The sequence below is a fragment of the Scyliorhinus canicula genome, chromosome 29 (assembly GCF_902713615.1).
Source record: "Scyliorhinus canicula chromosome 29, sScyCan1.1, whole genome shotgun sequence".
In the NCBI taxonomy this organism is placed as follows: Eukaryota; Metazoa; Chordata; class Chondrichthyes; order Carcharhiniformes; family Scyliorhinidae; genus Scyliorhinus; species Scyliorhinus canicula.
This window is the reverse complement of record NC_052174.1, coordinates 13671730-13694746: the sequence shown is the minus strand read 5'-3', so window position 1 is coordinate 13694746 and position 23017 is coordinate 13671730. Positions and strand designations below refer to the sequence as shown.

General features: G+C 49.6%; 1 protein-coding gene across 1 annotated transcript in view; it reads left to right on the top strand.

The window, feature by feature from the left end:
- LOC119958326 (mucin-5AC-like) overlaps window positions 1-22787 on the top strand; it is a 63716-nt gene extending 40929 nt beyond the window's left edge. The window contains exons 42-50 of the mRNA XM_038786765.1: window positions 111-229; window positions 5885-5943; window positions 8195-8334; window positions 10611-10679; window positions 12976-13138; window positions 15113-15289; window positions 16186-16292; window positions 16537-16603; window positions 22307-22787. Coding sequence (XP_038642693.1) covers window positions 111-229; window positions 5885-5943; window positions 8195-8334; window positions 10611-10679; window positions 12976-13138; window positions 15113-15289; window positions 16186-16292; window positions 16537-16589 — 887 coding nt within the window. The 3' untranslated portion in view covers window positions 16590-16603; window positions 22307-22787. The remainder of the gene's footprint in view (window positions 1-110; window positions 230-5884; window positions 5944-8194; window positions 8335-10610; window positions 10680-12975; window positions 13139-15112; window positions 15290-16185; window positions 16293-16536; window positions 16604-22306) is intronic.
- The last annotated feature ends 230 nt before the right edge of the window (window positions 22788-23017 follow it).

The window sequence follows — 23017 nt, the reverse complement described above, 5'->3', positions numbered from 1 at the left end:
CTTCGTCAAACAGGCGCTGCCCCCAATTTTGGCGTCAAAAGGAAATGGAGAAACTTGCCCCCTATTCTTATACACTGTAAGATATTAACGTGTGTTGCAATGTATTATAGGAAATGTGACTTATGCGATCAGTGTGACAGTGGAGGTAGAGAATAGAAATTATTCTACTGAACTGGAGGACAGAACATCTGAAGCGTTCTTAAACTTTTCAAAGGAATTTAAGCTACAGGTTGGGATCTTTCAATATTGTTCCACTGGAAATTGTTTTGAAAATAGTATTATGATATAATATTAAACATTGGGCTGCTTCTCCATTCTGGAGACTAAGTTCTCCCGCACTTGATCTATTTTTCCCCTCACATTTGAATACATCTCCATTACCCTGTTTTGATATTTACCACAAAGTTTATAGACACTCTTGCTTTAATTGACAGTTCCTCCCCACATTAAAAGCAGCTAAGTGCCTTCTGCTGCGAAAATGAGGAAATGAAAGCACTTAGCTGCTTTTGATGCGGTGAGGAACTGCCAATCATAGCAAGAGTGCTTAGAAACATTGGGCTGGATTCTCTGAGTCTCCGATGTCCGGAGGAAGTGTCTGGTTCGATGTTGAAACAATCGACGAGGCACCGTACCGACCCTCCGATTGGTGAGGGGCTAGCAGCTATGCCACGTAAAACACACGGCCTTTACGAAATAAACGGCCGGAGAATTGTGGCCGCGCATGAGCACGGTAACGAACTGCAGTGGTCGCGCCGTACAACATGGTCCCGACCTGCCAGATAGTGCTCCCCTGGGCACCCCTTCACCTCCCCCCACCAGTCCCCCCTCGCCCAGCCCTCCCCCCGCCCCCAGACGGTGATGACGCTGGACACAATCCGCAGTCACCACGCCAGGTTCACAAAAACTGAGCACACAAGTAAACCGCGCCATCAGGAACTCAGCCCATCGGGGGCAGAGCATTGGGGGAGGTTCCTTCAGGTAACGTCCTGAGGCCGTCCCAATGACGTGTGGCGTACTCCCCGTAGATGCCGTTTTGGAGGGGGCGGAGCATCCAAAAACAGGCACCATAAAAAGGGATTCTGCGCCCGATCGCCAATGACGAAATCGGCGTCGCCAAGCGGAGAATCCTGCCCGTTGTGTTTAGCATCAAAGCAGGTTAATGGTGATGCAGTCACAAGTGAAGATAAAAATAGGTCAACAATCCAACAAGCAGCTGTCTTTGGAGTAATAAAACTGTCAATCATTGGCTAAAGCAATGTGTGAAATTAAATGGGAGATTTGCATTTCAAAGACTGTCCAGAGATTTGAAGCCCTTTGAAGTGTACTTGGCTTTGGAGCAAGCCTCTGACATTTGTAAGAGCTGCTGCTTTAAACACGTTTCTTTGAGGCAGTAGATGTTATGAAGGGGAAGTGAAAATGCAGCAATTGCTCATTCCACTGCCTGGACTGCTCTTCCGCTTTCAGGCACAGGAGACTGATGGGGGTCTCTGATGGGGTCACTGTTGGGACGCTCTGTTAAGGGGTCTCTGATGGGGGCTCTGATGGGGGGCTCTGTGAAGGGGTCTCTGATGGGGGGCTCTGTTAAGGGGTCTCTGATTGGGCGCCCTGGTGGGGGTCTCTGTTGAGGGGTCTCTGATGGGGTCTCTGATGGGGTCTCTGATGGGGTCTCTGATGGGGGGCTCTGTTATGGGGTCTCTGATGGGGTCTCTGATGGGGCACTCTGTTAAGGGGTCTCTGATGGGGGTCTCTGATGGGGTCTGATGGAGGTCTCTGATGGGGTCTCTGATGGGGGGCTCTGTTAAGGGGTCTCTGATGGAGTCTCTGATGGGGTCTCTGATGGGTCTCTGATGGGGGGCTCTGTTAAGGGGTCTCTGATGGGGTCTCTGATGGGGTCTCTGATGGGGCGCTCTGTTAAGGGGTCTCTGATGGGGTCTCTGATGGGGGTCTCTGATGGGGGCTCTGTTAAGGGGTCTCTGATGGGGCGCTCTGTTAAGGGTCTCTGATGGGGTCTCTGATGGGGTTTCTGATGGGGCGCTCTGTTAAGGGGTCTCTGATGGGGTCTCTGTTGGGGGCTCTGTTAAGGGGGTCTAATGGGAGGGTCTGATCGGGGTCATTGGGGGTAATTGGGTGGGGGCAGGATTTACCATTTTGGGGGAAAGGGGAAGACTTTCCCACAGACTTTGAGGCATATGTCCATCATGCATTGACCCCCTTGACCCAACCCAGGGTCCACCACATCAGGGCCACGTTTCAATATACTTGAACCAAATCACGGGGCGTGAATCGCGGCTGAGAGGGCTGGAGAATCACGGCTGGCTGCACAACTGGATTTCAGCCTGTTAACCCCATGCAAGTGGTCGCAAAGCACTGATTTGCATGTTGAGTTGGTGCCAGGTGTGTAGCTCACTGCCGCCGGCGGGCACCGGGAAATTGGCATGGGATTGGTGTCTGGCGCCAATCCCGTTTTCTGGCCGGCGCTCCATTCTCTGCGGGATCGGGGAATCCACCACCGCCAGCGGGAAATGCAGAACCCACCCCTCTTGCCATGTCCCAGTCACCATTCACATTTACATATCAATAATTAAATGTCGGGAAATAACAAACCTCAACATAAAATGAAAAGAGGTCATTTCGGGGCTGATGGGCAGGATTTTCCCTGTTCAGAGTCAGAATGCCACTCCCTGCACTGAAACAACCCAAACCAAAGTCTCAAACAGTCTTCTATTGTGCCTGGAAACTGTGGGCAGGGTTTCTCCGCACTCGCTGCCCAATTTGTGACGTGGCAGAGAATCACATGTCGGGTTAAAATCCGCTGACTCTGTTCTGAACCGCTGATCCCCCTCGCTGTCGGTGGTGAGCAACACGCCCCCTGCTGGGGAAAGACACAAATGGGCCATTTGAACCTATTTACATCTGATTACCTGCTGGACAGGCGATTCTCCAAACCAGGAAGCTCCGGCCCTCTTGGCTGGGATTCCCGGGCCAGGGTGGGAATGGTGGAAATGTTTTTAAGCGTGCCGTGACGCGGTGGACCTCACGGACGATCAATGGGGTAAATCTGTAACGTAGGTGTCTCCAAAGCCCAGCAGAGGCCCCCCCCACATAATGCAAATCCTGCCCATCAGACCCCCCCAGCAGCCCCGCCAGCAGCCCCCCATCAGACCCCCCCATCAGCCCCCCCCCATCAGACCCCCTCATCAGCCCCCCCATCACACCCCCCAGCAGCCCCCACCATCACCCCCCCCAATCAGTCCCCCCCATCAGGCCCCTCCATCAGTGACCCCAATATGGGCAGCACAGTAGCATTGTGGATAGCACAATTGCTTCACAGCTCCAGGGTCCCAGGTTCGATTCCCGGCTTGGGTCACACTCTGTGCGGAGTCTGCACATCCTCCCCGTGTGTGCGTGGGTTTCCTCCGGGTGCTCCGGTTTCCTCCCACAGTCCAAAGATGTGCAGGTTAGGGTGGATTGGCCGTGATAAATTGCCCTTAGTGTCCAAAATTGCCCTTAGTGTTGGGTGGGGTTACTGGGTTATGGGGATAGGGTGGAGGTGTTGACCTTGGGTAGGGGCTCTTTCCAAGAGCCGGTGCAGACTCGATGGGCCGAATGGCCTCCTTCTGCACTGTAAATTCGATGATTCTGGGGCTGGTTTAGCTCACTCAGCTAAATCGCTGGCTTTGAAAGCAGACCAAGGCAGGCCAGCAGCACGGTTCGATTCCCGTACCAGCCTCCCCGAACAGGCGCCGGAATGTGGTGACTAGGGGCTTTTCACAGTAACTTCATTGAAGCCTACTCGTGACAATAAGCGATTTTCATTTTCATTTTCATTTTTCATTTTCTATGATTCTATATCAGAAACCCCCATATCAGAGACCCCCCATATCAGAGACCCCCCATATCAGAGACCCCCATATCAGGGACCCCCATATCAGAGACCCCCATGTCAGTGACCCCCATATCAGAGACCCCCATATCAGAGACCCCCCATAACAGAGACCCCCATATCAGAGACCCCCCATATCAGAGACCCCCCATAACAGAGACCCCCATATCAGAGACCCCCCCATATCAGAGACCCCCATATCAGGGACCCCCCATATCAGAGACCCCAATGTCAGTGACCCCCATATCAGAGACTCCCCGTATCAGAGACCCCCATATCAGGGACCCCCCATATCAGAGACCCCCATATCAGAGACCCCCTCATATCAGAAACCCCCATATTAGGGACCCCCCATATCAGAGACCCCCATATCAGATACCCTCCATATCAGGGACCCCTCATATCAGAGACCCTCCATATCAGGGACCCCCATATCAGAGACCCCCCATATCAGAGACCCCCCATATCAGAGACCCCCATATCAGAGACTCCCCATATCAGAGACCCCCATATCAGGGACCCCCCATATCAGAGACCCCCATATCAGGGACCCCCATATCAGAGACCCCCCATATCAGAGACCCCCCATATCAGAGATCCCCATATCAGAGACCCCCCATATCAGAGACCCCCATGCCAGTGACCCCCATATCAGAGACCCCCCATATCAGAGACCCCCCATAACAGAGACCCCCATATCAGAGACCCCCATATCAGAGACCCCCATAACAGAGACCCCCATATCAGAGACCCCCCATATCAGAGACCCCCATATCAGGGACCCCCCATATCAGAGACCCCCATGTCAGTGACCCCCATATCAGAGACTCCCCGTATCAGAGACCCCCATATCAGGGACCCCCCATATCAGAGACCCCCATATCAGAGACCCCCTCATATCAGAAACCCCCATATTAGGGACCCTCATATCAGAGACCCCCATATCAGATACCCTCCATATCAGGGACCCCCATATCAGAGACCCTCCATATCAGGGACCCCCATATCAGAGACCCCCCATATCAGAGACCCCCCATATCAGAGACCCCCATATCAGAGACCCCCCATATCAGAGACCCCCCATATCAGGGACCCCCATATCAGAGACCCCCATATCAGAGACCCCCCATATCAGGGACCCCCCATATCAGGGACCCCCCATATCAGAGACTCCCCATATCAGAGACCCCCCATATCAGAGACCCCCATATCAGAGACCCCCATATCAGAGACCCCCATATCAGAGACCCCCCATATCAGAGACCCCCCGTATCAGACCCCCCATATCAGAGACCCTCCATATCAGGGACCCCCCATATCAGACCCCCCATATCAGGGACCCCCATATCAGAGACCCTCCATATCAGGGACCCCCCGTATCAGACCCCCCATATCAGGGACCCCCATATCAGAGACCCCCCCATATCAGGGACCCCCCATATCAGGGACCCCCATATCAGAGACCCCCATATCAGGGACCCCCGTATCAGACCCCCCATATCAGAGACCCCCCCATATCAGAGACCCCCATATCAGAGACCCCCATATCAGAGACCCCCCATATCAGAGACCCTCCATATCAGTGACCCCCATATCAGAGACCCTTATATCAGAGACCCCCCATATCAGAGACCCTCCATATGAGAAATCCCCCATCAGAGACCCTCCATATGAGAAATCCCCCATCAGAGACCCCCCCCCCATATCTGAGATATACCCATATCAGCGACCCCCCCTCCCCATGGGTCAACCTTGCCTTGAAGCTAAAGTGCAGTCCAGGTAGAAACAGCGCTCAGAGGAAGTGAAGCACTTACCTCCGAGATGTTCATAAACATAATGCCATCCGATCTGTGAAAGCTCCCCCCCCCCCAATCCTATATCCCACCCTTTTCTCATTCTGTATCAGTCTGTGAAGGAACAGAGCCGAATACCTTGCCCCATCTTTCCCCGCCTCATTAACACACATTCGCTGGTTTATCTATCTATCCTTATCTCTTTCAGATGAAGCTTGTTTATGGGAATATTTATGGATATGATACGGTAGAGATTATAATGACAAGGTAAGGATCTCAAAACAAACTCCTCATCTCTGCTTATTTTATATCATGTGTGACAAAGACTTTCCCTCTTCTGTCTTATCTAATATTGTATGTTGCTTATTAACAAGATATACATCTGTATGGGAGGCATTTTGGTTTCTACAGTTGTGGATTCAAATTCACCTCAGATGCTTGAGCACATAATTTATGCTGACACTGGGTGGCGGTATTGAAGGAGTGCCGCACTGTTGGAGATACTGGTTGGAATTCTCGGGCCGTGGGTTTCCCGGCGGCGTGAGGGGGGCTGCAATGGGAAATCTCACTGACAAGCGGCGGAAAGACAGAATTCCACCTCCAGGGGATGGCGCGTCACCGAGACACGCATGCCTAGGGGGGAGCGGGGGGGGGGGGGGGGGGGGGGGGCTGGAGAATTCCCCTCACGGCCCTTTGGTTTGGCCATTCAGCCGGGGCCCCATCTGCCCCTGAGGCACCACTGGAATCCTGGGCCTTACTCCCGGGGGCATCGGGAACGAAAGGAAGTTACAGTGAACCATAGCTGGAGTATTCACTTTTCAAGATGGATGTCAAGGCCTTGGGGAAAGTGCAGAGGAGGTTTATCAGATTAGTACCAGGGAAGAGGGATTTCAGTCATCTGGAGCGACGGGAAAAACCGGGATTGTTCTTATTAGAGCAGAGAAGGTTAAGGAGAGAATCGATAAGGGTTTGTACAAAGCTGAAGGGTTTTACGGAAGGAAAATAGGGTGAAAGATACCTATTACCATTGTAGGGTAATACGATGGTATTATCATAACTATCAGCACTACAAGGGTTAATGTAGTGTCAAGAGTAGCCACTAGAGGGAGCTACAGTTACAACTATATAAGGCAGTGATGCTAAGCCTTGTGGGGGAGAGTGTGTGCCCGAGTTAGCTGAAGAGAGTCAGAAGAGCAGTAGCGTAAGTGAGAGCAAATCATAATTTAAACCAGTAGTGAGATTAGCCGTAGGTGAGTGTAGTTTAGATGTTATTAATCAACTGTGTATCCTGAAGGCGTACGTGTCGAATCCAAGTTAGTAGTGTTAATAAATGTATAGCTTTGTTTAAGTTAAAGCGATTTTGTGGTCTTTGTGACCCCAACCATCCTGAATTAAGCAACACAAAGACCACCACAAGGACAGTTGCTAATCAACTGATCTATGAGGACTGGCAAAATATTTTGCCGGGGATATTCTGAAATGTATCATCTGAAAATGTTGACCAAAGATTTTCTACTAATCAATTGCAACAGACCAGCTTCTCACTGGGTTCAGAGGGAGCCAATGGAGATGGACAAGGACAGGGTGGTGGCGGTTCAGAACCTAGGATGGAATTTTGCAGCCCTTTCATAGAACATAGAACAGTACAGCACAGAACAGGCCCTTCGGCCCTCGATGTTGTGCCGAGCAATGATCACCCTACTTAAACCCACATACCCGTAACCCAACAATCGCCCCCATTAACCTTACACTACGGGCAATTTAGCATGGCCAATCCACCTAACCCGCACGTCTTTGGACTGTGGGAGGAAACCGGAGCACCCGGAGGAAACCCACGCACACACGGGGAGGACGTGCAGACTCCACACAGACAGTGACCCAGCCGGGAATCGAACCTGGGACCCTGAAGCTGTGAAGCATTGATGCTAACCACCATGCTACCGTGAGGCCCCCCGTGCCTCTCTCCCCTCCCCCGCCCCTAGCGGGTTCCCTATCGATGGGATGGATGAGCTATGAGCGTAGATGTTGGCGGACCGCTGGATGGCCACCGGGAATCATATTGCGTCTGTGGAAAACCCAAAGATGTGTGTGCAGGACAGGTGGATTGGCCACGCTAAATTGGTCCTGAGTGTCCAAAGGTTAGGTGGGGTTTACGGGGATAGGGCGGAGGCTGTTGGGCCTGGGTAGGCCGCTCTTTCGGAGGTTCGGTGCAGACTCGATGGGCCGAATGGCCTCCTTCTACACTGTAGTGATTCTATTCTATGAAAATCCCGCCCGTAGTGCTGGGTGGGATGTGGAATGAGTTGAAATTGAGCAAGGAAATTAAATTAGAAGTCACTTTCCAGAAATATGACTCAAACGGACTTAAGAAGTTGCCTATTTACACACGGGTCTTAAAGCAAAGACCAGGAGAAATTCAGCTCCATCAGTTGTAACAGTTGGGTCGTGTTGCTGGGAGATGTCGAGGGTGAGCAGTTGACACTGAACATAATTTTGTCTCTGTTTTGTCTTCATCAAGTCCAGGCAGCATTATCACTGATCACAAAGCTATTTTCAACATCGAAGCACAGACGTTTCATGACGATATGATCAAAATAACGGCGCAAGATATTGAACAAACCTTACAACACAGGAATTGCACCAGTGGTGAAAAATTAGGTAAGAAAATAGTTCTGTTCTCAATGTCACTGTGCAGTAAAGTGGCTTTGTCACTTCAACCTGCTTGTCTGAAATTCCTTTGCTGCATATTTCCGGGCTCAGAGGTGGCTGTCTGTTTTTCTGCCTTCAAATGAAACACTTTCGTCTTGGAGTTTTGTTCTGTTGTCTGCTGATTGAAATTCACCCTCCCCTCCCTAACAGCAGTGTTCTCCTGCTGGGGCAGCACGGTAGCACAGTGGTTAGCACAGTCGCGTCACAGCTCCAGGGTCCCAGGTTCGATTCCGGCTTGGGTCACTGCCTGTGCGGAGTCTGCACGTCCTCCCCGTGTGTGCGTGGGTTTCCTCCGGGGGCTCCGGTTTCCTCCCACAGTCCAAAGATGTGCAGGTTAGGTGGATTGGCCGTGATAAATTGCCCTTAGTGTCCAAAAAAGGTTGGGTGGGGTTACTGGGTTGCAGGGATAGGGTGGAGGTGTGGGCTGAAGTTGGGTACTCTTTCCAATAGCCGGTGCAGATTTGATGGGCCGAATAGCCTCCTTCTGCACTGCAAATTTTATAATTCATTGAAAATTCTATGAAAACACTGACAAGATCCAGACGTGGAACTGTTTTACCACTGGCTACAGTCGATGTTGGCCTAGAAATCGCTGTTCGAAGAATCAAAGAAATCCCTCCAAAAAGCAGCTTCCTTACTGAGTATAGAAGTGAACTGTCAGTGTGGGTGTTGGTGGGTACCATATTTATTGTTCGCCATGGAGGGAGCGGGGCCTGCCCCTTGTGGGCATGTATTAAACTCCCATCCATCTTTCCCACACAGCCTATACCACCTGCATGGCCCCCTGCACCCAGTAAGGTACCAGTAAATAAAACAAATGGTTTCATGGTCATGATTAGACTTTTAATTCCTGATTTTTATTCAATTAAAATTTTACCATCTGCTGTGGTGGGGTTCGAACCAGAATCCCCAGAACACTACGCCACTGCTTTTCCAAGGATGCGAGTGTAGCAAAGTCGTGGCAATAAAGGGGATTGATCGATAAGCCAAGCATGTGAAAGATTTTTGAGTCGATAAAATGGGTCAATTTATATGTCACAATCTACAGTATTTTTGGTGGGAAATACCTCCAGGTTGCACATGCTAATTGTTGATTACCTGTTTCGTGAGGTGTCAACTGTATAGCATCCTTATCTCTGTCTCATATATCTAATAATAATAATCGCTTATTGTCGCAAGTAGGCTTCAATGAATTTACTGTGAAAAGCCCCTAGTCGCCACATTCCGGCGCCTGTTCGGGGAGGCCGGTACAGGAATTGAACCTGCACTGCTGGCATTGTTATGCATTACAAACCAGCTGTTTAGCCCACTGTGCTAAACCAGCCCCTACTTATAGGATTAGGCTATTGAGTTGGATGATCAGCCATGATCGTGATAAATGGCGGAGCAGGCTCGAAGGGCCAAAATACCTCGTCCTGCTCCGATCTTCGATCTATCCGTGTAACCCAGCTCGATTCAATCTGTGGTCAGATTCACACCTAACAGCCTTTGGCTTTCCCAACCAATTCACAATCACTGCCCTCGATGTACCGCTTCCGTTTATCATTTACTGCTTCCTCCAACCCAGTTTGTTCCTTAAAACATGCTCAGTGTCATTTGCAATGTCATCGACTGCCTGATACTCTGCCTGAAATCTGTTGGTTTCAAAGGACGAGAGATTGGCTCTGCCAATTTATTATCCATGGACTGTCCTTATTCTGTTATCCCACAACAGAGCTGACCGAAACATGTATCATTCACACTTGAGGTATGGGTGATGTTGGCAGAGCTGGCATTAATTACCCACTCTTATTTACCCTGAGTAGGTGATGATACAAACAAGGGGCTTGTTAGCTCTCTTCGATGGGCAGTTAGCTGTGGGGCAGGAGATAGATATTGGCCATACCATACTGGGCTGACAGACTGCCTTCCCAAAAGACTGAGCCAGTGCCATTTTTACAGCAATCCAAATGATTCATGGTCACATTTACTGGTACCAATTTAGAAACAAGTCTTTCAAACTCTTCAATGACATGATGGAATTTGAATTCACAGTTCCTTGAATTACAATTCCAGCAACATACCATCCACACGACTGTATCCTCAAAATAAATAAACCAATCTCAGGGTGTTACTCATGTTCCTGTCCTGATATGCACAATTATTAATGAAACGATTATTAAAAAGCTTGTTCTGTGTATGTCCTGTTTATTCTGTTTTTAACTGTGAAATAATTAATATTTCAGAAAACTGTTTAGGTCTTCAACTCACACCCAAATTCAAAAACGTGACGTACTCCAATGAAGACCTGATTGGTGAGTTTTGTATTTTCACGACTGCTCAGTGGCAGTTACATTGCGACACGGTGGCACAGTGGTTAGCACTGCTGCCTCACAGCGCCAGGGTCTCGGGTTCCATTCCGGCCTTGGGTCACTATCTGTGTGGAGTCTGCACGTTCTCCCCATGTCTGTGTGGGGTTCCCCCGGGTGCTCCGGTTTCCTCCCACACTCCAAAGATGTGCAGGTCAGTGGATTGGCTGTGCTAAATTGCCCCTTAGTGTCCAAAAGATTAGTTGGAGTTACGGGGATAGGTCGGGGGCGTGGGCCTAGGTAGGGTGCAGCCTTGATGGGTCGAGTGGCCTTCTTCTGGATTGTGAGGATTCTATGATTCTATACATAGAGAGAGGCTAAGGTGTCATGTGCTGACATTGAGTCACTTAATATGTTTTAGGCACTTTCACTTAATTACTGACCCTATGACTATTGACCCATTACAATTATCGATGCTACAATTGTTGGCAGCACGGTGGCGCAGTGGTTAGCACTGCTGCCTCACGGCGCCGAGGTCCCAGGTTCGATCCCGGCTCTGGGTCACTGTCCGTGTGGAATTTGCACATTCTCCCCGTATTTGCGTGGGTTTCGCCCCCACAACCCAAAGATGTGCAGGGTAGATGGATTGACCTTGATAAATTGCCCCTTAATTGGAAAAATGAATTGGGTACTCTAAATTAAAAAAAAATTGATGCTACAATTATCGACCCAATGGGTAACTAACCACGAGTCAGTTCTTCTCAAAGTGATAGAAGGAGTCATCAACAGTGCTATCAAGCGGCACTTACTCAGCAATAACCTGCTCATGGACGCTCAGTTTGGGTTCCGCCCAGGGTCACTCAGCTCCTGACCTCATTACAGCCTTGGGTCAAACATGGACAAAAGAGCTGAATGCCAGAGGGGAGGAGGGAGTGACTGCTCTCGACATCAAGGCAGCATTTGATCGAGTGGGGCATCAAGGAGCCCTGGCTAAACTGGAGTCAATGGGAATCAGGGGAAACTACAGCGATTCAAGAAGGTAGCTCACCAGCACATTCTGAAGGGCAATTAGGGATGGGCAATAAATACTGGCCCAGCCAGCCACGCCCACATCCCGTAAATGAATTTTAAAAGAAGATACCCGAACCAGGTGTGTGGAAATGTTGGAAGAAGGCAGATTAAAGAAAGTACATGACCCTTTGGGTAGGAGGGCGAGAGTCAGGTTAAACCTCTGCCCAAGGAGAAACACCAACCCAAGACATGTGGAGTATGTTACAGGCCGACAATGACAAACAGCATCAGTAGAGAAGCAGCATCTGCTGGATTCAGAGAAGGTGACATTCTGATCGGAGGCCATTACCTTTGTGCAGACAGGCAGCAGTGAGCTTTCGATGATGAAAATCTGAAATGGAGGGAAATGGATTACCTGAGACATAGAACATAGATCATTACAGCGCAGTAAAGGCCCTTCGGCCTTTGATGTTGCGCCGTCCTGTGAAACCCCTCTAAAGCCCATCTATACTATTCCCTTATCGTCCATATGTCTATCCAATGACCATTTGAATGCCCTTAGTGTTGGCGAGTCCACTACTGTTGCAGGCAGGGCATTCCACGCCCTTACACGCTCTGAGTAAAGAACCTACCTCTGACATCTGTCCTATATCTATCTCCCCTCAATTTAAAGCTATGTCCCCTCATGCTAGACATCACCATCCGAGGAAAAAGGCTCTCACTGTCCACCCTATCTAATCCTCTGATCATCTTGTATGCTTCAATTAAGTTACCTCTTAACCTTCTTCTCTCTAACGAAAACAGCCTCAAGTCCTTCAGCCTTCCCTCATAAGATCTTCCCTCCATACCAGCCAAAATCCTGGTAAATCTCCTCTGAACCCTTTCCAATGCTTCCACATCCTTCCTATAATGCGGCGACCAGAACTGCACGCAATACTCCAAATGCGGCCGCACCAGAGTTTTGTACAGCTGCAACATGACCTCATGGCTCCGAAACTCAATCCCTCTACCATCATGGGATACAGGCAGCTCTGCTTGATCAAGTGCATGAGTGTGGTGGGACATGTTCCCACTAATCTTTCTTTGTTGAGCACGGCTAGCTAGTTCACTGCACATACATACAAGATTGCTGCAAAGCAGTGCACATGTGCATCGTAAGGGGGACATTGATTGTGAGTGGGATTCCTTGTTGTGTTCAGTGCTTCATTCACTATTGCTGAGAAAATATTTGCGGTGTGTGCGGGATACATGAGCAAGGTAATGATTTTGTTATCCGCTCTTTGTTCAACAGTTAATTGCACAGTCAATGTGGAAGACGATTTTAAGGACTATTATACAGCGGAAAATACATCTTCGGGCTGGGTCTGCATGTCCAAGTGTCACATAGACAGTAAAGATGCTCTTACTTGCATTTATGGAAAATGTGAACTCTCAAAGCAAGGCCCCAAGTGCTTGTAAGATTCAATTACTATGATTGTTTTGATTGGCCGCGATTACTTTAGCAAAGCCTCAGGGTTGGTGACCATGCAAGATTATTATGACTCCAGATTTAAAGATTAATCTCCGGGATAATGCTACGAGCAAACCAGGAAGGAACATCATTGTGGTATTATAAAGAACAGTGTGCTTTTTCATATTTTCAATGAACGTTTTTGTTCATTAGTTTTAAAAACATTGGAATACTGGAAAAAAGACTGTTTGGGTGGGGGTGTCATGTGGTGAAGTCTCCAGGACGATGTCCGACGAGAGTTGGCAACCCCAGCAAGTTCTGGCGTCCCATCAGGAGGAAGCATGAGTTACAGAATTGGCACAGCCCCACACCCTGACCGAGGAATGGAAACCCAAATAATTTACCTTACATTTTTTTTCATTTGATGCTGTTAGCAAATCAATCTCTGTTCGGTAATCACTTTACACAACGCTTCTGGCTGAAATGGTGATGCACTATCAATTACGACGAGACGAGAGTAGAGAGTAATCGAGGCTTTATTAAGCAGAGATGTGTAGCCTCCTGCAGCTGCCGCCGAAATGGCTGCAGCTTGGGGAGCACACACATTTATACTCCGCCGACTGGGCGGAGCCAGCAGGCAGGGATGTAGTACAGGAGCCTTACCGTAATACACTTCATATGCGATACATATATACAACAGTGGTGACTACCACAAATGGTTAGCTTGAGAAAACCAAAATTTAAAGAGGCACCTTGGATTGCCACTAAACCATCACTTGTCTTGGCCGAGACTGATGGGTGAGAGAACTTTTTTTGATTGAAACTCAGGATAAAGGTGCTGCTGTACGGCCCTGTCAGGACCTTTTTGTCAACCCCTCGTGCCCTGTGTTATGCATTTACCGCCTTTCTCTATTTTTCACGAGGGATGGCGATACAAACGGGGGGCTTGCGAAGCCACTTCAGAGGATAGTTTAGATGTCAATGTCAATCACACTGACATGGAACTGGAACCTCAAATAGGTCAGACATGCCTGACAGGCAATCATTGGCAAGTTAAACTGGCAACTACACTTACACAGACCAAGTGGATATGTGACATGAATAAATGTCACACAAGATGTTGAATTGCTTATTAGAGGTTGGAGACTGATAACATTGAGGAAACATTCTAGAACTAATTTTACTCTGCACTTTGACAACATCTATGGCCTGAGAATGTTCGATGACGTAGTACAGATGGTGCTTTACCTGCACATAACCCATGCTGGGAGTGTTTGATGGGGACAGTGTAGAGGGAGCTTTACTCTGTATCTAACCCCGTGCTGTACCTGTCCTGGGAGTGTTTGATGGGGACTGTGTAGAGGGAGCTTTACTCTGTATCTAACCCCGTGCTATACCTGTCCTGGGAGTGTTTGATGGGAACAGTGTAGAGGGAGCTTTACTCTGTATCTAACCCCGTGCTGTACCTGTCCTGGGAGTTTGATGGGGACAGTGTAGAGGGAGCTTTACTCTGTATCTAACCCCGTGCTGTACCTGTCCTGGGAGTGTTTGATGGGGACAGTGTAGAGGGAGCTTTACTCTGTATCTAACCCCGTGCTATACCTGTCCTGGGAGTGTTTGATGGGAACAGTGTAGAGGGAGCTTTACTCTGTATCTAACCCCGTGCTGTACCTGTCCTGGGAGTGTTTGATGGGGACAGTGTAGAGGGAGATTTACTCTGTATCTAACCCCGTACTGTACCTGTCCTGGGAGTGTTTGATGGGGACAGTGTAGAGGGAGCTTTACTCTGTATCTAACCCCGTGCTGTACCTGTCCTGGGAGTTTGATGGGGACAGTGTAGAGGGAGCTTTACTCTGTATCTAACCCCGTGCTGTACGTGTCCTGGGAGTGTTTGATGGGGACAGTGTAGAGGGAGTTTTACTCTCTACATTTGAGTTCAGTAGTTTTAATGAGCCTGACCATTTATTTTTGATTTCAGTTGTGACACGTCGAAGGATTACTGGTACATTGGGGCAAAGTGCCAATTCCCAGTCCACATAGTGACGCTAATCGTGGTGACGGTAGTGGTGGCTCTGATAATCATCGTCGTGCTGATCGTGGCGATTCTATGTTGCACAAGATATCGGCACTGGGACAAGAAATACGACATGTTCGGGTACTTTGGTCACCTCGTCTCATCTCTCCTCGTCTGTCTTGCTATCCATGGATTATAATGCAGAGAATCTGAGTTTAAATTCCACCAAAACCAGTTTGAGAATCTGGTTTAAAAAAATGTAAAACGCAAACAGTTGGTTTCAGTGACCATGGAGTTGCTGAGTTGTCACGACAACGTAACTAAACCATTTATATTCTGGGGAAGGAAATCTGCCACCTTAATGGAGCCTGTTCGCTGAGACTTCAATCCAACTTCAGTATGGGTGATCTCTGAATCACTCTTGGGCGTATCAAACTGCTTCAGTTCGTGGGCAGCACGGTAGCATTGTGGATAGCACAAATGCGTCACAGCTCCAGGGTCCCAGGTTCGATTCCGGCTTGGGTCACTGTCTGTGCGGAGTCTGCACGTCCTCCCCCTGTGTGCGTGGGTTTCCTCCGGGTGCTCCGGTTTCCTCCCACAGTCCAAAGATGTGCAGGTTAGGGTGGATTGGCCGTGATAAATTGCCCCTTAGTGTCCAAAAATTGCCCTTAGTGTTGGGTGGGGTTACTGGGTTATGGGGATTGGGTGGAGGTGTTGACCTTGGGTAGGGTGCTCTTTCCAAGAGCCGGCGCAGACTCGATGGGCCGAATGGCCTCCTTCTGCACTGTAAATTCTACCTATCTATGAGAAGGCTCACCATGAGCTCTCAGGGCAATGAGAAATGGGCATTAATAGCTGGTCAGCAATGTCCACTTAATAATCTGTTAATAAAAAAGTAGAAAGGAATGTAATTCTCCCTGGTCTGTCCTCTCAGAACTGGACCTGAGAGATCCTTAGGTTCTAACCTTGTTCAGTATCGCTCCAACGCTGTGCATTCGCCGACACTAACACAGGACAAAACTTTTGTAATCCAACAGGCAGAAGACAGACAAACAAAAAACAGTTTGGTGGGAGGAGGACACTTGGGATTGGCAGAAGCGTCAAGGTTTAACCCTGGGAAATCCTTCTGCTGGGAATTGGCACGGTAAGACTCGAGGCCTCTCGTGCTATGTGGATTGAAAACAGCTGGATGCTGAGATCCAGATGACAGAGATTCTGGGTGCTGGGGTGCCCTGCATAACTCGGATTCTGGACGCTAGGATACGGGTGCTGGGATGCTGTTTGATTTGAAGTTGGGCATTCATTGCTGTGAATCTGCAGAAGGTGCGGGTCACTGTATTGGTAAGGAGATTTCAAGACCTTTTAACAACTGTGTTCAAATCTTTCAGGTCTTTCTACATACACCGAATCGAGAAACGTCACCTCAGACTGGAGGTCATGAGCTTGTCTGCCAGGGTAGGTCTTCATTATGAAATCTGACTGTTAGGATTCCGTTGGACAGGAATCTGTCCCATGGTTTGATTGGCATGACAGTGTTGAGGTGATGCTGGAGAAGCAGGTGTGGACGTGGTTGGGCAGCATGATTAGTTTGCTTTGAGGTCGGCCCACAAACTATACTGAGTGAAAGGCGTGAACGAATTGGGTAGTTTGGGGGAACAGGTATCGAGCAGTGGCTGGTAACAACCCCCAGTTTGAATAGGAATTCACAGGGAGACAATCCTGTCCTTCTCAGCCTCCTTCCCAGGTGGAATCCAGCCCCAGCTCATTGCAGAGGCATTGATCGAGAAGAAAATCAGAAATATCAGCAGGTAAAAACTCCAGCAAAGGACCCATTTACTCAGCCTCTCGTCCAAAGGAACAATCTGGGGCGCGATTCCCCGCACTCCCGACGGTGCGGAGAATAGCGTGGCTCGTAAAATTTTACGGCCACGCTGTTCCGACGCCCTCCCGCTATTCTCCCCACCCCCCACGCCCGACTCCCGATACGAATCGCTGCCGCCGTTTTTTTACGGCCGGCAGCGATTCTCAGCTGATGGATGGGCCGAGTTCCCAGCCCTTTACGGCTGTTTTTACGAACGGCAAACACACCTGGTCTGGCCGTTCGTAAAAACGGCCGTAAACACTCGCATTTTATAACCATGGCACCGATTGGCACGGCAGTACCACGGCCGTGCCAAGGGTGCCATGGGCCCGCGATCGGTGGGCACCGATCGCGGGCAGCGGGCCCGATGCCCGCGCACTCTTTGTCCTTCCGCCGCCCCGCAGTATCTATTCGCGGGGCGGCTGAGGGGCATCCCGGCCCACGCATGCGCGGGTTTCGTGCAAATGCGCGATGACGTCATCCACGCATGCGCAGGTTGGAGTCTTCCAATCCGCGCATGCGCGGCTGACGTCATATGACGCGTCAGCCGGCGCTAACTCTGGCAAGCGGGCTTAACGAAATTCGTTAAGCCCGTGATGCCGGAGTTTACGGCGTCGGGATGCTAGCCCCGACCGGGGACCAGAATCGGTTCCCGGTCGGGAAGGGGGGGGGGGGGGCTGGCGTCAAACCCGCCCGGATTTGACGCCAGCCTTACGATTTCTCCCCATATGGGAGAATCGCGCCCCTGGTGTACCTTTACTGCTCCTCCTCCAATGCAAGCATATCATTTCTTAAATATGGAAATGAAAACTTCACACAGTATTCCTGGTGTGGAATCACCAAAGTTCTGGACAACTTTATTCTTCTTTATTCTTGCACTCGAATCCCCTTGCAATATATGCTAACATTTGCCTTTCTAATTGCTGGCTGTACCTGCATGCTAACTTTCTGTGTTACTTGTACAAGTACACCCAAGGCCCTTTGAAAATTAACATTGACACGTTTCACAACTTTTCAAAATATTCTACATTTCTATTTAGTGAGTAATCTCCCACTTCTTCCCTTTGTTGCCGACTCAGTCAACCGTCTGTATCTCTTTGCAGCCTCTTTGTATCGTCCTCACAGCTTACATTCCCACCTAGCTTCTTATCACCAACACATCTAGATATATTACTCTCTGTCTTTTCGTCTGTACCACGAATAAAGATTGTGAATAGCTGAGGCCACCACACTACACTTGTGGTTGTCCATTAGTCACAACCTGACAGCTGAAAAATTTCCCATTTGATGGAATTTCATAGAACTTACAGTGCAGAAGGAGGCCATTCGGCCCATCGAGTCTGCACCGGTTCTTGGAAAGAGCACCCTACCCAAGGTTAACACCGCCACCCTATCCCCATAACCCAGTAACCCCACCCAACACTAAGGGCAATTTTGGACACTAAGGGCAATTTATCACGGCCAATCCACCTAACCTGCACATCTTTGGACTGTGGGAGGAAACTGGAGCACCCGGAGGAAACCCACGCAGACACGGGGAGGACGTGCAGACTCTGTACAGTGACCCAAGCCGGAATCGAACCTGGGACCTTGGAGCTGTGAAGCGATTGTGCTAGCCACAATGTTACTGTGCTACCCTGATTCTGATTTATCCCGACTCTTTGCATCCTGTCTCTTAATCAATCATCGACCCACGCTAATTTATTACCTGACACCATGAACCCTTATGATTCATATTACCATGTTTTCTCATTTCCTATTGAATTTGGAAATCCGAGTGTATCACATCTTCTGGTTCCCCTTTATTTATCCGACCAGTTACATCATCAAAAAGCTCTAATAAATGTATTAAACTAATTTCCCTTCCGTAAAACATGATTGATTTGTCCTAATCATATTATTATTTACTAAGTACATTGCTAATGCTTCTTTGATCAATGTGTCAGGTTAACCAGCCTTTGGTTCTTTCTTTTTCCACTCTGTCTCCTTCTCTGAATCGTGGGGCTGGATTCTCCGATTTTCAGGCTATGTCCTGACGCCGGAGTGGGAACGGTGGCATTTTACGACTGAAAATTTGGCACTAAACGGGCACCGATCCTCCGTTTGGTGGGGGGGTGGGGCTAGCATGCCAACAGCGTAGAGCCCCCAGCTATAGCTGCAAATTATAGCACACGTGACCAACGCCGCCGGGAACTTGGAGGGGGCGGAGCATCCTGAAAGCCGACCCCCCTCCCCCCCCATTTCGTCGGAAACGTTGATTCTCCGGCCGATCGCCAAACGCGATTTCGGCGTCGGCAAGCGGAGAATCATAGAACAGTACAGCACAGAACAGGCCCTTCGGCCCTCGATGTTGTGCCGAGCAATGATCACCCTACTTAAACCCACGTAACCCATATACCCGTAACCCAACAATCCCCCCATTAACCTTACACTACGGGCAATTTAGCATGGCCAATCCACCTAACCCGCACATCTTTGGACTGTGGGAGGAAACCGGAGCACCCGGAGGAAACCCACGCATACACGGGGAGAACGTGCAGACTCCACACAGACAGTGACCCAGCCGGGAATCGAACCTGGGACCACTGGAGCTGTGAAGCATTGATGCTAACCACCATGCTACCGTGAGGCCCCTAATCCTTGGTGTTCCACTTGCCAACTTCAAATCTGCTGGGATCATTCCAGAATCTGGGGTATTTCGGAAAACCATAGCCAGGACATCCACTATCTATACAGCTATCTCTTTTCGAGTCCTGGGATATCGGCTATCAGGTCCCGGGACTGAGTTAAATGTCAGGTTTCCCCATTACTTTCTCTCTGGACTTTTCCCACCACGTTTTTGGGTTTCAACGGAATGTATTTCTGTAAAACATTTTGAATTGTTTCTGTAAATGTTTCCTGTTGTCTATTTATTGCCATGTCTTTTAGTTTATGTACCCTAACAACCTTCACCAGCTCTTCCCTCATACCTATGTAACTGATTTGCTTTAATTTTAGAATTCTGGATTGTAATTGGTGAACATCACTTTGAACCTTAATATGGAATTTAATAGTATTATGATCATTATTTCCCAGCAGATCTTTTACTATGAGATTACTAATTAACTGCCTCACTGCGCAATACTCAACATTAAATAGCTATATTTATATTGCCCCGGGTATATTGCCCCAGGAACTGGCATGAAAACAGTCCATAAACTTTGGGAGGGACTCTCCGATTCCCAAACCCCGGGGTGGATTCTCCGCAGCCACACGCCGAAATCGCATTTGGCGAGGGGGTCGGAGAATCAAATTTCCCGACGGAATTGGGCCCAGCGCCACTCCTTCGATTCTCCAGACCCTGAATGTCCACGCGACCGCGAATTACGCTGCGCGGCTGGGGGGCCATTGCCAAAGGCCCGCCCAGCGATACTCTGCTCCCGACCGGCCACATTCCCGACGGCGTGGAACTAATGGCCGGTCGGGATGCTTACGCGGCGGCTGCGGCCTCTCAGCAAACATGCGCATACGCGGACCCGGAGCCTGGAAAGGCGGGGGCCCTGTATCCGCAGCCAAAGCTGCGTGAAGCAGACCGGGTCCCGGCTGGGCCCCTGAAGGTAAATTAATCGGGTTGCATTTTTTTCAGGAAACCCGGGAGAGCAACGCCTGCGTTTTTACGCTGGCGAGGGGACATAGCCCCATTTTGGGAGAATCCAGCCCTGTGTGTTTTTGGGCGGCAGTGTGATCCTATCTTCCCGCGACTTGTCAAAACGATTGAAGCCACCACAGCGCCGAGAATCCCGCTGGTAATGGTGCCTGGTGGTCTCCCAGGCCATTGGAGACCCCTGGGTGGTCGGGGACAAGGCAGGGTGGCACCTTGGCCCTCTCTCCTGCTCCTGACTACCTTGGCACTGCCAGCCTGGCACACTGGTGCTGCCACCTTGGCACTGTCTGGGTGCCACCCCGGGGTTTAGGAATCGGAGAGTCCCTCCCAAAGTTTATGGCACTGCCCGAGTGGCAATGCCAGGGTTCCTGGGTGCCAGGGCAGCGCTGCCAAGGGTGAGGGCCTGAGGGGGAATGTGCCCATGAAAGGGGGATGAGGGGGTTATGAAGGTTGTGGGGGGGGGGGGGGAGGTGAAGGTTGGAGGTCCTGATAGAGGGGGTCCCAAAACGGGGATGGGAAGGCCACAGGGACCCTATAGCGGGGTGTCCTCACTTGGGGGGGTATATGAGGTAATGTGTATGTGTGCGGGGGTGACATTGTACCCCCCAAACTCACCTCGGAGATAGGGGCTCCCTTTCAAATTGACGGCCCGATCTCGGAGGAGCCAGTGCCGCTGACAAATTCAGCGTCCCACTGTTGAAACAAGTTCCAAGTGTCGGCTGGACTAGGCGGAAACTCCCCAAGACCCCAAAAACTGACTCAGGGCACGATCTACCCGCTGCATCACAACCGGAACCGGGGTATGGCACGGGCAGTAGATCCTGGGAGAGGCCCACCCTAGGATTCACGGCGGCTGTTAGGGCACTGCCAGGGTACCAGGTGGCACTGTTGGGTGGCAGTTGGCACTGCCAGGGTGGCAGGTAGGCAGTGCCAAGATGCTGAGCAGGCATTTTGCCCATTTGAGGAACAGTAGATTCTGCACCTACCCACTCTCAAATCCTTACATCACTACAAACACGTGGATCAAATCACACATTCATCCCTTTCACTAAGCGTTTAGACACCTGTCCTAATTTTCATTTTGTGATCCAATGTCTAACTTGTCCGGATTATGCCCTTGTAACCTGCCTTGAGACATTTTATTAGATGAAAGGCACTACGTAAATGCACGTTACTGCTGTTCGGTACTCAGGATGTACATGCCTGGTTGATGTAATCCGATCCTGATAATCCTGTTTGATAGTCTGTGCTAAATCCCCGTTGAGACTGGCATGTCCTTCCTGATCGATGGTGTCCAGGACTGAACACAAGTTGCTCCACATGTCAGTCTAACCAGAACATTATAAAATGGAAGCATAACTTCCATTTCCAGCCCCTAAACCAGGGGCTGGTTTAGCACACTGGGCTAAATCGCTGGCTTTGAAAGCAGACTAAGGCAGGCCAGCAGCTCGGGTTCAATTCCCGTACCAGCCTCCCCGAACATGCGCCGGAGTGTGGCGACTAGGGGCTTTTCACAGTAACTTCATTGAAGCCTACTCGTGACAATAAGCGATTTTCATTTTCATTTCATTTCATCCTCCAATGTGTAATCTCACCCCCTTGAGATAGTAGTCAGGCAATAAGATGTTTATAATCTTTTGTTTTTATTCTTCAGAACAAATTCCCACGACCATATATCACAGAACAACGTGCCGACTAAAGACCACAATCTGCTGATCTGATTAACATCTCACCCCCTCCTCACTCAGGAGCCCAAGCTGTGGGTTAACAAACAGAAGCTATCGTCTGATTATCACGTTGTGCGCAGATTTTTTTCTTCTTTTGAGTTAGTTGCAATTTAAAGAGCTTGGTTGGTCATTTTTCACATTTCGTTTTGCCTTCAGGGTCAGGAAGCCTGGGTGAACTCCAATAACCCCGTGCATCTCGCAGTGCATCAACGGGACATGGCACAGCCTGCCGGGTTGGAGGGAAAGCGCTTCCTACTCATTCCTGCAATGAACCCACCTTTAGTAGGCCTTGTGCAGGCCTGGCTTAGCCGTGGCCTAGCCTGTCAGCTTCCTGTGCTGTGTGGGTCAGTACGGGAGAGCTTCCAAATACCGAGAGATTTTAATATAAACCTGAGCTCTCTGACCTCGTCCCATGGAGAGAGCGGGGGGCAATGTTTACACTTCGTAAGATGTTTTATTTTGTGATACATAATTGTTATTTTGGATCTTTATTATATCAGCAAAGCGTGACGATGTTAAATGTTCCTACATTGGTACTGATAATGTAGTTGAATTGTGTGTAACAGAGATGAAATTAGATAAAGAAACACTATTGACCCAGACTCTGTGATAGGGTTGCTAACGCTCCGGGTCGTGAC